General features: G+C 44.8%; 1 protein-coding gene across 1 annotated transcript in view; it reads left to right on the plus strand.

The window, feature by feature from the left end:
* Nucleotides 1-17278, plus strand: part of LOC124785008 — a 960541-nt gene that overhangs the window by 497051 nt on the left and 446212 nt on the right. Inside the window, exon 2 of the mRNA XM_047254148.1 lies at nucleotides 16098-16221. Coding sequence (XP_047110104.1) covers nucleotides 16098-16221 — 124 coding nt within the window. The remainder of the gene's footprint in view (nucleotides 1-16097; nucleotides 16222-17278) is intronic.

Consider the following 17278-nt stretch of genomic DNA (forward strand, 5'->3'; position numbering starts at 1 on the left):
TATTTCATAACTAGCTCAGCACCAATTTCCATTATTAGCAAAATTAAACCGTAAACATACGAGCAGTTTCAGGTGATCAAAGAAAACTCATAAAAAATACTCAATTTTTTCTAAATAAGTTACTTTCAAAACTATATTTATATACAAAATATCATGCTGTATCATATGAGAGGGGTGTCATTTAACAGTAATTGACATGACTTTCACAGAATAGGCAAATGTTTTCCATGTTCAAAGTAACCCCAAGCCATGGGGTGAAATTGAACAGTGAAAAAATTTTAAAAATAAACTAGGTGTGGAGGATAAAAATGTATAACCTGCTTTATCATTTTCAGCAACACCTCTTGCAACTTCCCAGAAGTTTCTGTTTAATTTACAAAAATGAATTTAAAATGTTCAAAGTCACCCCGCTTTACGGTACAAGAATATAAACTTCGGGCCAAAAAAATTAAAAAGTAATAATTAATACAGGAGACTTTTACGATCAGATGGCCTTACTGGAAGAGAATTGGAGACGTTCTGCAACAAATCAACGAGAGACATTGCCCAGTGAAGACCGTAATGAACGGAAGGTTGAGAATGATTGGGCCCATATTATGGCACCAATCATTGCTATAGTTGAAAACGCAGGGGCTGAGATAGATACAAGTGTACAAAATAGACAGTGGTTAATGTACGATGCAGCACATGTGCTGCAACGAAGAAGGTAACTACCAACTGCATCAGTCCACCTTGATGACCCAAATAAAGTACAGGATGATTATAATTAAGTCGTTGCTTGAGAGGGCCACCATGAAAAACGAGTTATCGTAGGGCAATGAAACTTTGAGGAAACATTTACAAGGACATGCAGAAGAGAAAGAATGAATAAAGTACTGAAAGCTGGAACTGCACTATTCGTTGCTCTATGTTGCCCGGAACAGCGGTGGACCATAGAATGTTCAGCCGTCGTGTCACAGCTAGCGGACCGGATTGAAGATCGCACTTGGTATCCAGCATTCTCAGTCATGGCAAAAGTAACGTCCACAATCTGTGGCACAATTGACCGTCAGCCTCTCCCAGGAGAAATTCCTAAACCGCCAGTTAAATCGAACTTCCGAATCATATTCTTCAACCATGGTGCGGAAAGATGACTTCTCCGTATTCCTTGAATGCGCCGATTCTCACAAAGAGTAGCAGCACTGTTGTTGTTGTTGTTTTGATAAAACAGCTTTACGAGTAAAGCCCTCTTCACTATGTCCAGACCCATGTTGACTCTCTGGGACTTTAATAATGCGCACTGATGTTTGCGTTTTAACCCTATGTCGCCGTACCAGTGCTGACGCCTAATGGCAAGTCATGACACTACAGCACTACTAACAACGCAGATCTTGCAGCGCACGATCGGAACGTAATTCCTATAGTGTTGAGTACCTACATCGTAAATAGTGTACCGTTTACACTGGCTCAAATCGGCAAAGTTTAATTATAAACACCTTGTTCAACACTGGCCACATGAAGTGATGGAGCCTCTTGCGTAGAAACGTACTCGTCTTATTTCTCTCCTCAGTAGCATTTGCTGTACCGATTCCCGTTTTTAGACTATAATCATTTAATTTGTTTTTCAAGAATGACTCGTTTAGTTCAGCGTTCATATTAATGGTACGCAAGGGTGCGTCAGTACCAAATATACATAACCATGTAAAAAGCTAGTTGTGAGCAACAAATTGGAAATTTGTTTAAGTTACTATGGGACCAAACTGCTGAGGTCATCGGTCCCTAGGCATTACACACTACTTAATCTGACTTACGCTAAGGACAACACATACACCGATGCTTGAGGAAGGACTCGAACCTCCGACGGGGAAGCCGCCCAAACTGTGGCAAGCCGCCTCAGACCGCGTGTGAGGAGCATTCTGAAAGGAGAAATAGTATAAACATATGCACTGATCTCATTAGTTCACGACGCTGGTGTATTCTAAACTGCTTTTTTTTTCAGAAAATACTGAAGTGTTCAACAAAAAAATGGCTTTGAGCACTATGGGTTGGTTCAAATGGCTCTGAGCACTATGGGACTTAACATCTGAGGTCATCAGTCCCCTAGAACTTAGAACTACTTAAACCTAACTAACCTAAGGACATCACACACATCCATGCCCGAGGAAGGATTCGAACCTGCGACCGTAGCGGTCGCGCGGTCCCAGACTGTAGCGCCTAGAACCGCTCGGCCACTCCGCGGCCAGCCGAAGTGTTCAACAAGAGGTAGTACAAAATTCCTTACATTGACAATAAATACCGTACAACAAAGATTACGATTTCTTTCAGAAACCGCGTTACATATTAACAGTTCTACTTCATGTAATTGTCCCATTCAGAAATAACGAGTACGTATTAAATTATCACATTGTTGTTTGACTATTTTCTTGTGAACTCCTATTTGCTACTATGTTTAAAAATATAAGCTCCAACTGCATTCTAATGTGCACTCCATGTAGACAGCTGCAGTTCTGTTAATTGGAGCTTGTATCTCCGTATCAGAGTCGCTCCTGCATCATGATGTCTGAGTAATTTTTAGAAACGGTCTAAGTAGAAATACCAGCTTAAATGCGCTTTATATCTTGTGGAAACGGGTGTGGGTCAGTGTGTTCGACGATTTAGACATGCTTGATCATACATGAATACCACCTCATCGTCTTTGTAATATGAACACAAGATCCATTATCTACCTATATTGCATTCACTTCAAAGGTAGTTTGCAGCAAAGAAGAGTGCAAGACCTAAAGACAGTGTGAACGTACTTGCTTATTCTGTCGTACTTGCTTCTTCAGTAAGAGCGATGTCCCAGAATTACACCCTACAGTTTGTATTCATTCTGTGTGATGGTGAATAAAGAACTATGATAAGCCGGCCGGAGTGGCCGAGCGGTTCTAGGCGCTACAGTCTGCAACCGCGCGACCGTTACGGTCGCAGGTTCGAATCCTGCCTCGGGCATGGGTGTGTGTGATGTCATTAGGTTAGTTAGGTTAAAGTAGTTCTACGTTCTAGGGGACTGATGACCTCCCATAGTACTCAGAGCCATTCGAACTATGATAAACTTCTTCAAAGAGCGGAAAATTTTGTTAAGTGGCATTACAATGTTCATTATATTTATTCAATATACACTCCTGGAAATGGAAAAAAGAACACATTGACACCGGTGTGTCAGACCCACCATACTTGCTCCGGACACTGCGAGAGGGCTGTACAAGCAATGATCACACGCACGGCACAGCGGACACACCAGGAACCGCGGTGTTGGTCGTCGAATGGCGCTAGCTGCGCAGCATTTGTGCACCGCCGCCGTCAGTGTCAGCCAGTTTGCCGTGGCATACGGAGCTCCATCGCAGTCTTTAACACTGGTAGCATGCCGCGACAGCGTGGACGTGAACCGTATGTGCAGTTGACGGACTTTGAGCGAGGGCGTATAGTGGGCATGCGGAAGGCCGGGTGGACGTACCGCCGAATTGCTCAACACGTGGGGCGTGAGGTCTCCACAGTACATCGATGTTGTCGCCAGTGGTCCGCGGAAGGTGCACGTTCCCGTCGACCTGGGACCAGACCGCAGCGACGCACGGATGCACGCCAAGACCGTAGGATCCTACGCAGTGCCGTAGGGGACCGCACCCTCACTTCCCAGCAAATTAGGGACACTGTTGCTCCTGGGGTATCGGCGAGGACCATTCGCAACCGTCTCCATGAAGCTGGGCTACGGTCCCGCACACCGTTAGGCCGTCTTCCGCTCACGCCCCAACATCGTGCAGCCCGCCTCCAGTGGTGTCGCGACAGGCGTGAATGGGGGGACGAATGGAGACGTGTCGTCTTCAGCGATGAGAGTCGCTTCTGCCTTGGTGCCAATGATGGTCGTATGCGTGTTTGGCGCCGTGCAGGTGAGCGCCACAATCAGGACTGCATACGACCGAGGCACACAGGGCCTACACCCGGCATCATGGTGTGGGGAGCGATCTCCTACACTGGCCGTACACCACTGGTGATCGTCGAGGGGACACTGAATAGTGCACGGTACATCCAAACCGTCATCGAACCCATCGTTCTACCATTCCTAGACCGGCAAGGGAACTTGCTGTTCCAACAGGACAATGCACGTCCGCATGTATCCCGTGCCACCCAACGTGCTCTAGAAGGTGTAAGTCAACTACCCTGGGCAGCAAGATCTCCGGATCTGTCCCCCATTGAGCATGTTTGGGACTGGATGAAGCGTCGTCTCACGCGGTCTGCACGTCCAGCACGAACGCTGGTCCAACTGAGGCGCCAGGTGGAAATGGCATGGCAAGCCGTTCCACAAGACTACATCCAGCATCTCTACGATCGTCTCCATGGGAGAATAGCAGCCTGCATTGCTGCGAAAGGTGGATATACACTGTACTAGTGCCGACATTGTGCATGCTCTGTTGCCTGTGTCTATGTGCCTGTGGTTCTGTCAGTGTGATCATGTGATGTATCTGACCCCAGGAATGTGTCAATAAAGTTTCCCCTTCCTGGGACAATGAATTCACGGTGTTCTTATTTCAATTTCCAGGAGTGTATTTTTGTAGTAGCTAGTGTGAAGCTTCCGTTGTTCCCGTTAAACTATTGTTATGGATTTAGTTTTGTCTCCGGGGTGTAATGATGAAGACAAGATTCTTCCCAGGGGAATGACGAATATTCAGGGGTAGAAATGGAACCATCATTCTATGCAAAAGAGTCTAGTACACGTGGGTTCTAAGATGCGTAACTTAAGAGTTATGAGCACTTGTTCTTCTTCGCTACTGTGAAACACATCTAATGTACAAGTGCTCTTCTTCTTCTGTAGTGGTCAATCCAAGGATTGGTTTGCAACAGCTGCAATGGCAGCTTGTCTCCATTCTGTGCGTGTTTCAGCTTTTCTCTTCATTTCTTTATAGGCGTTACATCCCACATGTTTCACGATTTGATCCGTGTACCTCAGCCGTTGTCTTCCCCTTGGTCTTTTTCCCTCGACATATCCCTCTATGGAGTCGCTTATGTCTTAATAGGTGGCCTGTAAATTGCACTCTTCTTTTAACAATGAAACTCCAGAAGCTTCTCTTCTCACCTGCTCATTCCAGAAACACTTAGTTTGTGACCTTGTCGATACATTTTGTTTTGAGCATGTGTCTATAGCACCACATTTCAAAAGAATTTAGCTTCTGGCCTTCTTCTGTCCCGAGAGTCCATGTTTCACACCCATAGCATGCCACACTCCACACATATGATTTCAAAAATCTTTTCCTGATTTCAAGGCTGATGCTCTTAGATGTTAAGATGTTTTTTTTCTTGTTAAAAGCAGCCTTTGCTTGAGCAATTCTGCTTCTCAGTTCTGCCTTGCTCCTTCCATCCCTGATAATATTACTGCCCAGATAAGTAAATTTATCAACTTGTTCAAGCAGTTCATTGCCTACTTGGACTTTCACTTGATCTTTTTTGTCGCATTCCATTACTTTTGTTTTTTCTTTATTAATTCTCATATTATATTCCTCCCCTATAACTTTATCCATTCTATTCAGTAGGACTACAAGATCTTCTTCACTTTCAGCCAGGACAGCAATATCATCGGCATATCTTATCATATCTATTCGTTGGCCATGAATTACTACACCTGTCTGTGAATTTTCCCTTACTTTTTTCAACTCCTCTTCAATGTATACGTTAAAGATAACAGGGGATAGTGCGCAACCTTGTCGGACGCCTTTCCGTATCTGCACCTCTTCTTGTTTTGTCCGTCCACGGATAACTGCTGTCTCATTTTTGTATGGATTCCATATCATTTTTCTATCTTTATAGTCTATTCCTACTTTTTCGAGTGCCTCAAACATCTTATCCCATTTAACATTATCAAAGGCTTTCTCTACATCTACGAAAGCTATGTATGTTGTCAGGTTCTTATCTAGTCGTTTCTCTATTCTTAGTTTTAGAGCAAATATTGCTTCTCTGGTTCCTCTATCTTTCCGGAATCCAAACTGGTCTTCGGAGAGTGTAGCTTCGATTTTTTGTTCTATGCGTTTTCGGATAATTGAAGTTACTATTTTAGAGGCGTGAGTAACTAGGCCGAGCGTCCTATAATTTTCACATCTTTTAGCATTTGCCTTCTTTAGAATAGGGATCATAATGTTTCTCTCAAAGTCTGTGGGAATTTTACCCTGCTCGTACATGTTGAAAGCAAGATTATACAACTCCTGATTCAGTTTTGCTCCTCCAGATTTCAGAAGCTCAGCTGGGATATTGTCTATACCAGTGCTCTCATGGCTAACATTTTAGAGCCCTTGTTTACTAGACATCCTGCTTCAAATGATCGTTCCTGTTATGTTTATGAATACTGACCATTCCTCCAGGGGCAAACTGTATATTTATACGATACTTGTGGCATCTGATAACAGCTACGCGTTGCATCTTATTGAATGTTTGAACGAAATCATTTGAAGAATCAGGCCTGACAACAGTCAAGCCATTTCACTTAAGTTTCAACTATTTCGTAGAAATTTCTCTGTTCTCTATCCATAAATAATTGAATCTACTTCTGATAACTTCTCTCACAGAATTGCCAAAAAATGATTGAATTGGCTCTGAGTACTATGGGACTTAATATCTGAGGTCATCAGTCCCCTAGAACTTAGAACTACTTAAACCCAACTAACTTAAGGACATCACACACATCCATGCCCGAAGCAGGATTCGAACCTGCGGCCGGAGCGGTCGCGCGGTTCCAGACTGCGCCTAGAACCGCTCGGCCACAGAAATGCCCGCCCGATCTTCCGTCTTCTTGCTCAGTCCAGTGGCGGCTTCATTTGATGTGTGTCTTAATATTTCACACTACTACCGTTATGGATTCAGCAATAAATCGTCTGTAGCCGTTTTAAGCGATAGTGAAAAGTAGGTCGGAAAATATAAACGATACCCTTCTGATGTCATCGAAATTATGACCATGATACGAGCATAACGCCTGTTAATCATCAAAGAGACATCCAGATTCGCGCTTTCATACAAGTTTGATTGCAATCGCTGGTATGTCCAATTAATTCGAATGCGAGTGTAACACATGTGTACTGCGGGCGCCTTCCGCTTGTAATTGCTGCCGCGGTGTAATTGAACAGCCGCTATCGCGCCCAGGTCTGGAGTGAGCCGTCATGAATGTAAATCGGCGTTCCTTTCACGGTAGACTGGTTCTCGGGCGCAGTAATTTTTGGCATATGATTCATTGTGGGAACGTGCGTGCTTGCCTCATAACCTTTAAATGCCACTTAGCGCCCGGCCGTGTAGCAACACACGTGAAACTTTCGGTCCGCCTTCGTCACTTTCGACACACGGCGAACCCTACGGACTGCGACGGCTGGCGCATATCGGCGGAATTATTTATGCTGTCTGTCGGACACGACGTAGTGTGGTATGCTAAGCGGCAGCCGGCGACGTCTGTGAAAATTTTCCGGTTTCATTTTTGTCTTGCGTCCCAACTGAGATATACACGATCTGATGAAAAGCATCTGGACACATATTAGTGGAGATTAGTAGGGGCAGTGTCCACAGTACGCCTTTGTGATGGCTTGAACTCCGGTGGAGACACTTCCAATGAGGTGTCTGAATGTCTGTGGAGGGATCGGAATCCATTTTTCGTCCCGAGACGAAACCAGAGAAGGTAGTGATGCTGGATGCTGAGATCTAACTCAACTCAAATGTGTCCTACTGGGTTCGTGTCGGAACTCTACATCTACATCTGCATGACTGGTCTGCAGTTCAAACTTAAGTGCCTGGAAGAGCGTTCTTCGAACCACCTTCAGATTGTGAGACCTACGTTTTTCCGGCGCTATTCAGACAACTTATGGGAATATAGCCAAGTGACTTCGGCGACAACCGGCAATATTTCGACAGGTGCACACGCTGCCATTTTCAAGGCAAAACTGCAGCAAATAAGTACGCTGCAAGCAAATTTAAAGCCTCGGTTTTCGGGGAAAATCGGGAAAGGTAACACACATGCTGTGATCTCGCTACTGTTTGCACTGCGTGTGTTATCTTTCAGGAGTTTCCCTGAAAACCGACGTTTCAGATTCACTTCCACAGCGCTTACTTGCTGCAGCTTTGCCCTGAAAATGGGAGGGTGTGCTCCTGTCGAAATATGGGCGGTTGTCGGCTAAATTCCCGAAAGTTATTTGAATACCTTCAGACTATTTCTCTATGGTTGCACTCTCTAACAGTGCTTGGGAAAAATGAACACCTAAATCGCTTTGTATGAGCTCTGATTTCTCTTATTTTATTATGTTAATCATTTATGCCTACGTAGGTTGGCGCCAATAAAATATCTTTACATTCAGAGGAGAAAAAAACGGTGATTGATATTTCGTGAAAAGATCTCGCCGCAACTACAAATGCCTTTGTTTCAATGGTTGCCATCCCAGTTCGATTATCATACCCGTGGCACTTTCTCTCGTGTTTCCCGATAATATAAAACGAGTTGTCCTCAGTTGGGCCTTCTCGATGTCCTCCTTTAATCCTATCATCGAAGGATCGCATACCGCACAGCAATACTCTAGCATAGTGTAGGCAATCTCTTTAGTACGCTTATTACATTTTTTAAATGTTCAACCAATAAAACGTAGTCTTTGGTTTGACTTCTTCAGAACACTAAATACGTGATCGTTCCAGTTTGTTGTTCGTAATTTAAATTCCTAGGTATTTAGACCAATTGACAATCTTTAAATTTGTGTTATTCATCGTATAATCGAAATTTAACGGACTGCTTTTTGTATTCCTGTGGATGACCTCACAATTTCCCTTATTGACAATTTCAACTTTTCGCACCATATAGATATTTTCTACAAATAATTTTTCAATTGGTTTTGATCTTCTGACGACTTTACAAGACGGTCAGTGGCAGCTTCATCTCCAAACAATTTAAGAGGCCTCCTCAGATTATTTCCTAAATCGTTTATGTAGGTTAGGAACAGCAGAGGGCCTATAACTCCGAATGTCAGTTCTGTTTTAATCGATGATATTCCTTCGACTACTGCGTACTGTGCTTTTCTGGCAGGAAATCACGGATCTAGTCGCACAACTGAAGCGATACTCCATAGGCAATTCAAGTCTTTTGTGAGGAACGGCGTCAAAAGCCTTCTGTGTGACGGTACGTCACGTAAATGGACATTTGGAGAAAGTGAAAGGAAGTTTTTGTTGTGCGTCTTGTGAATTATAAATTATTTCAAGCCTGTGTACGTGTGCGCGGTGTATAAGAAAGATTAAAAAAGTTAAATAATACCACCAAAAATCACAAACAGCAATGTAATATAAAATAAAAGAACATTCCTTTTATCTGTGTAATGAAAGTAAAGATGACCAGAGACTATTGCTTTATTGAAAGCTCTCCTGTTTTTTGTTTCGTCTAGAGGTAGGCCGCCATTGAAGCGCAGGATCATATTTAATGTAAGAATGGTTGTAATTTAAGTTTTTCGCGACGGATTCCTTCCATAAAAAGTTCTCGGTTTACTTGCCGCGTCAAATTTGGATAAAATCCCGAGCTTTCGATGACTACCTCCGTCATCTTAGTCAGGGGTAAAACTTATAATTGTCATTAGCAAGTGTGTATTATTGACTTAGTTGTCACCTCTCATGATCGCAACCATTAAGTGTCATTAACCAAGTTTTTACAGAACTTCGTAGTGCAGGGAGCTCATCTCCCGCAGCAGGATTTAGTCGGCCATAACGCTGACTGTATTGTTTAATTAAAATTTCATGTCATAATATTAAATGTAAAGGCAAGAGACTTTTCAATTCTGATCTTTCATTAATTTGAAAGTTAAAAAGCGTAATAATAAATTTCATTTACTAAAATCCACCACACTGAATGAGTTCAGTGTGTTTCACTTTGGCCGTCTAACTGCAGATGAGATTCTCTCCAATTTTGCCTTGCATATAATGAACATGAAACATTGAAAATCATTACATTCCGCAATATCTCTGTTAATCTTTATGTAGTTTCGTCCATAAATAACCAGTAGCCCCTGATACTCATATTAATAATTACAGTTTGCGAAGATTACGCATATTTTCTTTTCTAAATAGTAGCGCTCACGCAAACTATTTTATTAGGAGGCGGTGAGTCGCGCTTTGTGTTTAAAAAAATATTATATCGTACGTACTTCGGGGCAGCCGATGTCCATACGAGTGTTATCGCGGTATAAGTTAATTAAAAGTCTCATGATAGCCCACAATATTTAAAGCCAACCCAACCAAAATCATAAAATATATAATTATAAAAAAAATATACAATTATACAGTGATAAGTGCACCTATACATACACGCCTGGAAATGGAAAAAAAGAACACATTGACACCGGGGTGTCAGACCCACCATACTTGCTCCGGACACTGCGAGAGGGCTGTACAAGCAATGATCACACACACGGCACAGCGGACACACCAGGAACCGCGGTGTTGGCCGTCGAATGGCGCTAGCTGCGCAGCATTTGTGCACCGCCGCCGTCAGTGTCAGCCAGTTTGCCGTGGCATACGGAGCTCCATCGCAGTCTTTAACACTGGTAGCATGCCGCGACAGCGTGGACGTGAACCGTATGTGCAGTTGACGGACTTTGAGCGAGGGCGTATAGTGGGCATGCGGGAGGCCGGGTGGACGTACCGCCGAATTGCTCAACACGTGGGGCGTGAGGTCTCCACAGTACATCGATGTTGTCGCCAGTGGTCGGCGGAAGGTGCACGTGCCCGTCGACCTGGGACCGGACCGCAGCGACGCACGGATGCACGCCAAGACCGTAGGATCCTACGCAGTGCCGTAGGGGACCGCACCGCCACTTCCCAGCAAATTAGGGACACTGTTGCTCCTGGGGTATCGGCGAGGACCATTCGCAACCGTCTCCATGAAGCTGGGCTACGGTCCCGCACACCGTTAGGCCGTCTTCCGCTCACGCCCCAACATCGTGCAGCCCGCCTCCAGTGGTGTCGCGACAGGCGTGAATGGAGGGACGAATGGAGACGTGTCGTCTTCAGCGATGAGAGTCGCTTCTGCCTTGGTGCCAATGACGGTCGTATGCGTGTTTGGCGCCGTGCAGGTGAGCGCCACAATCAGGACTGCATACGACCGAGACACGCAGGGCCAACACCCGGCATCATGGTGTGGGGAGCGATCTCCTACACTGGCCGTACACCACTGGTGATCGTCGAGGGGACACTGAATAGTGCACGGTACATCCAAACCGTCATCGAACCCATCGTTCTACCATTCCTAGACCGGCAAGGGAACTTGCTGTTCCAACAGGACAATGCACGTCCGCATGTATCCCGTGCCACCCAACGTGCTCTAGAAGGTGTAAGTCAACTACCCTGGCCAGCAAGGTCTCCGGATCTGTCCCCCATTGAGCATGTTTGGGACTGGATGAAGCGTCGTCTCACGCGGTCTGCACGTCCAGCACGAACGCTGGTCCAACTGAGGCGCCAGGTGGAAATGGCATGGCAAGCCGTTCCACAGGACTACATCCAGCATCTCTACGATCGTCTCCATGGGAGAATAGCAGCCTGCATTGCTGCGAAAGGTGGATATACACTGTACTAGTGCCGACATTGTGCATGCTCTGTTGCCTGTGTCTATGTGCCTGTGGTTCTGTCAGTGTGATCATGTGATGTATCTGACCCCAGGAATGTGTCAATAAAGTTTCCCCTTCCTGGGACAATGAATTCACGATGTTCTTATTTCAATTTCCAGGAGTGTATCTATTCATACCGTGATATCTGGAAACCTACAAATATGGAATCAATTTGAAATCCCCTGTCGATACCATTTATTACTTCGTGCGAATAAAGAGCTTGTTGTGTTTCACAAGAAGGTTTTTGTCTGAATTCGTACTGAGTTGTTAATAGACCGTTACCTTCCAGATAATGCATAACCTTCGAACACAATATATGTTCCAAAATCGTAACGCAAATCGGCGTCTGTAACTGATCGGATTATTCTTATTTCTTTTCTGGAGTATTGGCGGGACCTGTGCGATTTTCTAGTCTTTGGTACGTATCTTTTGTCGAGAGAGCGGTGGTATGTGATAGTTAACTATGGCTGTGGCCGAGCGGTTTTAGGCGCTTCAGTCTGTAACCGCGCGACCGCTACGGTCGCAGGTTGGAATCCTGCCTCGGGCATGGATGTGTGTGATGTCATTAGTTTACTTAGGTTTAAGTAGTTCTAAGTTCGAGGGGACTGATGACCTCAGACGTATAGTCCCATAGTGTTCAGAGCAATTTTAACCCTTTGCTAACTAAGGAGCTATTGCATCAGCATACTCTAAAAGGAAACCTTATTGGTAAGCTATCTGGACAGAAAGACTTCCCTTTATTATGTGCTTTAAGCTGCTTCGCTACAAAGTTACTCACTTTGGCAGTTGTTCTCGATTCGAATTCTGGAATATTACTTACTCTTCTTTGACCAAGAAATTTCGGGAAACTGTGGTTGATAACTCTGCTTTAGTGGCACTGTTATCGGTGATATTACCACTGGTATCGCACAATGAAGACATCGATTGCGTCTTTGCTGCTGGTGAGCATTACATTCGACCAGAATCTCTTTCGATTGTCTGTCAGGTTTCGAGACAGAGTTTTATTGTGGAAGCTATTGAAAGCATCTGGCATTGAAGTCCGCGCTAAGTGTCGAGCTTCAGTATAACAACGCCAATCTCCGGGCAGACCAGCCCATTTCTGGAATGTTAGGATCCACTCCTCATTATCAATTATTCAAAATGACAATCACAATCGCATTATTTATTTTTAAAAAAAATGGCTCTGAGCACTATGGGACTCAACTGCTGAGGTCATTAGTCCCCTAGAACTTAAAACTAGTTAAACCTAACTAACCTAAGGACATCACAAACATCCATGCCCGAGGCAGGATTCAAACCTGCGACCGTAGCGGTCTTGCGGTTCCAGACTGCAGCGGCTTTAACCGCACGGCCACTTCGGCCGGCTTATTTAATTTGCCGCCAAACAGTTTCAACCGGCGTTGGGGTCATTTTCAGGGCAATTTACACTGTAAAGTTATAATATTAGTAAGTAATCATGTACATAATCTACAAGAAATTAGTCAAAGTTACATAAAAAAACAGAGTTTTACACCCATTTGGTCGCTCGCTGGAGTCGGCACACTGCCTGTACACGGTTGGTAACTATGCATGGTTGGCTCCCTGCATGAGCTTAAATAACGGCCAACAACATGTGGGCAGGCGGTAACGCCCTCCACGGTGACCAACGGTAGTTACGTGCTTAAGCAAGAAATCGTAAATTTTAAAGTTTGTTCCAGTTGTGATATAAAACATAATAATTTTGAAGTTTTTTACTAATTACCCATGCATAATTACCAACCGTGCACAGGCAGGGTGACGACTCCAGCGAGCGACCAAATCGGTATAAAAATCTGTTTGTTTATGTAACTTTGACTAATTGCTTGTAGATTATATACATGATTACTTACTAATATTATAGCTCTACAGTGTAAATTGCCCTGAAGGTGACCCCATAGCGGATTGAAAACGGTTTGCGGCAAAATAAATAATGCGATTGTGACTGTCATTTTGAATAATTGATTATAAGTAAATTAATCACTGTTTATCTCCTTACAACTATGTTGTCTAAAAATTACACTTCTCATTGCCTCACGTATGCTGCTTTATGACTGAATGCTTTGTCATGCTGATGCAATCATCTCCGAACTGTTCCTCTACTGTACGTAATATCCAATTCCGTAAAATGTGTTCGTATCCATCCGCTTTTAGCGTTTACTTAAGATGATAATGGGGACTAACCACACTCCCATGCCGTCGCTCCACCTTCTCTGTACTTGCTCACATTCATCTTTCGTCATTTTAAAAATGAAAGTGTTGAGATAAAATTCGTCTTCTTTCTAAATTTCAGTTAGACTCTAATGTTGGCAGGGGACAAGATCGGGAATACCGACCAATATCTGATTACACTCACGGGTAATGGTCTCAGAAGGTCTGGGAACCACTGACGTCATTATCATCTTGCACAGTTTTCAGTCCTCGGCTGGGTCTGTTTGGAACATAAGCCTCGCCATCTACCCCTTTTTTCCCACCATCTCTGTGTTTACTCTGGTCCAGTGCTCGCTATTTTTTTCAGCGCATTCCTTCACACCTTTCACCCACCTATACCTTGGTGTTCCTCTTGGTCGTTGCCTTCGCATCTCCATTTCTTGTATCTTCTTGTTCTCCATTCTCTTCGAGTGTCCGTACCATCATAGCTTTGAAGTTTGTACCCTGTTCTGCGAGGGTTCCTCTTTCACTGTTTCCCTCACCCTTTCATTCCTCACCCTATCTCTCCTTGTTACTCCTCTCTTACTTCTGGGGACCTTCATTTCACATGCCTGTAATCTGCTTACATCTCTTTTCTTCATTACCCGTGTCTCATATGCATAGGTCAGTATTGGAGTGTAGTAACTTCTGTGTATTACTACTTTCTTGTTTTTGTTTTGTTTTTTGGGTCGTCTTTGTTCCAAAGCGCACTCCTACCGCTTCGAAGTAATGTTTCTGCTTGCCTTTCATCATCATTGATTTATTTCGCATTTCGTCCATTTTCCTGTATCACACTTCTCAAGTATTTGACAATTTTCATCTTCTACAGTTCTTCATCCCTAATCCGTATCTCACTAGTTAGTCTACCTTTCTATCTAGTTCTAACAAGGAACTAACAGTTTCCTCCGATGCGTCCATCTTATCCTGAATCTCCTCGTCCCTGTTTCACTAGGTGATCAACTGCAAACATCAGGATATACGCTGATGTGCAAAAGTCATTTGATATCTCCTAATCTATTGTCGGTCCTCCTCTTGCTGGACTTAGTGCAGCAGCTCGACCTGGCATGGACTCAACAAGCCGTTGGAAGTCCCTTGAAGAAATACTGAACCATGCCTCCCCTATATCCGTCCTGATTGAAAAACTGTTGCCGGTGCAGGTTTTTATGAACGAACTAATCCCTCGATTATGTACCATAAATGTTCGATAGGATTCATGTCGGGCGACCTAGATGTCCAAATAATTCGCCGGAATTGTCCAGAATATTATTCAAACCAATCGCGAACAGCTGTGGCTCAACGACGTGGCACGTGTCATCCATAAAAATTCCATCATTATTTTGGAACATTAAGTCCGTGAATGGCTGCAAATTGTCCCGAAGTAGCCAAACATAACCATTTCCAATCAATGAACGGCCCAGTTGGATGAAAGGACCCAGCCCACACCATTATGGAGCCATCACCAGCTTGCACAGTGCCTTGCTGACAATTTGGGTTCATGGCTTCGTGGGGTCTACGCCAGACTCGAACCCTACCACCAGCTCTTACCAAACTGAAATCGGGACTCTTCTGACCAGGTGACGGCTTTCCGGTCGTCTAGGTTCCAGCCGATGTGTTCACGGTTCCAGAGGAAGCGCTGCTGGCGAAGTCGTGCTGTTATCAACGGCACTTGCGACGGTCGTCTGCTGCCATAGCGCATTAACGCCATATGTCGCCACACTGTCCTAACAGATACGTCACACATTGATTTTTGCGGTTGCTTGTCTGTTTGCACTGACAAATCAACGCAAACACCACTGCTCTTGGTCGTTAAGTGAAGGCTGTCGGCCACTGCATTATCCGAGGTGAGAGGTAATGCATGAAATTTGGTGTTCTCGGCACTCGACACTGTGGATCACGGAGCATTAAATTCCCAACGATTTTCGAAACTGAACGTCCTACGCGTCTAGCTACAACTACCATTCCGCGTTCAAAGCCTTTAATCCCCGTCGTGCGGGAATAATCACGTCGACACCTTTTCACATGAATCACCTGAGACAAATGACAGCTTCGCCAATGCTCTGCTTTTATATCCTGTGCACGCGATATTGCCGCCATCTGTATATGTGGGCATCGCGATCCCATGAGTTCCATCACCTCTGTGTAAATAAACGTAACTTGAGACCGTCATGTAAATCGTGACCATGTTTGCCATATGATTCGCTGAGGAAGTGTACTGCAATTGGTGAGAGCAGGAGGTGACATGCAGCTAACCAGGTACGCGCGTGCGTGTTGTTGCAGCGCGTGCTGTGCGTGATGTGCGCCGCCGTGCTGACGACCGCGGCCCACGTGACCAGCCAGGGCTCCGAGGACCGCCTGTGGGAGGAGATGGGCAGCCTGCGAGTCCTCATGAGCGCCGTCGCAGGTGAGTGTGAGTACACCACAAGGCGCTCGCCTTTTCCTCACTCCACCTACCTGGCAACTCAACGGCACAAACGCAGTGCAATCTGGGAATGTCACTTCACGGACTGGCTGTATCGAGTCACACGTGTGTTCACACGTGATCTGCTGTCACAATCGCCTGTAGCGCCCGCAAAATGCAGCACGTTAGAGGAGCTGCGCGGGAACCAGCACCGCCGGCCCATTGAGCGGAGAGTGTAGCAGGTAGTGTACCGGCTTTGTCCGAGCATAGTATTAGGAGCAGCCATCGTAAGCAGTCCGAATAGCACTTTAGACAGATGTGACAGTAGCGTAAGATAATTAAATAAATACAGTTTAATTAAATCAGGCTAGGAGATGAAACACTAAAAGTAGTAGATGCTTTTGGACGGCAAAATGGCCGAAGCAGAGAGGATGTCAAATAAAGACTGGCAGTAACAAGAAAAAAATGTCTGAAAAATAATTTATTGGCATCTAATACCAGTTTAAAAGTTAGTAAGTCTTTTCTTAAAAGGGTATTTGAGTGTAGTGTTGTACAGAAGTCAATAGAAGCTTTTGAAACGTGGTGGTATAGAAGAATTCTGAAGACTAGATGGGTAGATCGAATAATTAACGATTAGGTGCACTGAATGGAATTGGAAGAAAAGACAATTACGGCACAAGTTGACTAAAATAAGGGATCGGTAGAACCTCTCAGAACCAGAAGTCTACACCTGCCCCCTTGATGATGGGGGGAGGGGGGGGGGCACTTCCCTCCCTGTTGCTCCCACACCACCTACTTCAGGAGCAAGATCCCCCCAATCATCAGGGATATCAGTCCCTCTCAGTAGGAAGGGGTCCCTTGGGCCACTCCCTTCCCAGGTTTCTGCTAGTGGGAAAGATGACACCTGCCAGTGGTCGAAGAGCCCAAAAGCAGCTGGTCATAGGGCTTCACGCGCCTCCACAGTCCCTGAGAATAAATCAGTGAATTCCTCCCAGCGAGCAAACCCAAGGAGGAGAGAGAGAGAGAAATCCAAAAAGAAGGTCCCCAAGACGAAGGGAAT

The sequence above is a fragment of the Schistocerca piceifrons genome, chromosome 1 (genome assembly GCF_021461385.2).
Source record: "Schistocerca piceifrons isolate TAMUIC-IGC-003096 chromosome 1, iqSchPice1.1, whole genome shotgun sequence".
NCBI lineage: Eukaryota > Metazoa > Arthropoda > Insecta > Orthoptera > Acrididae > Schistocerca > Schistocerca piceifrons.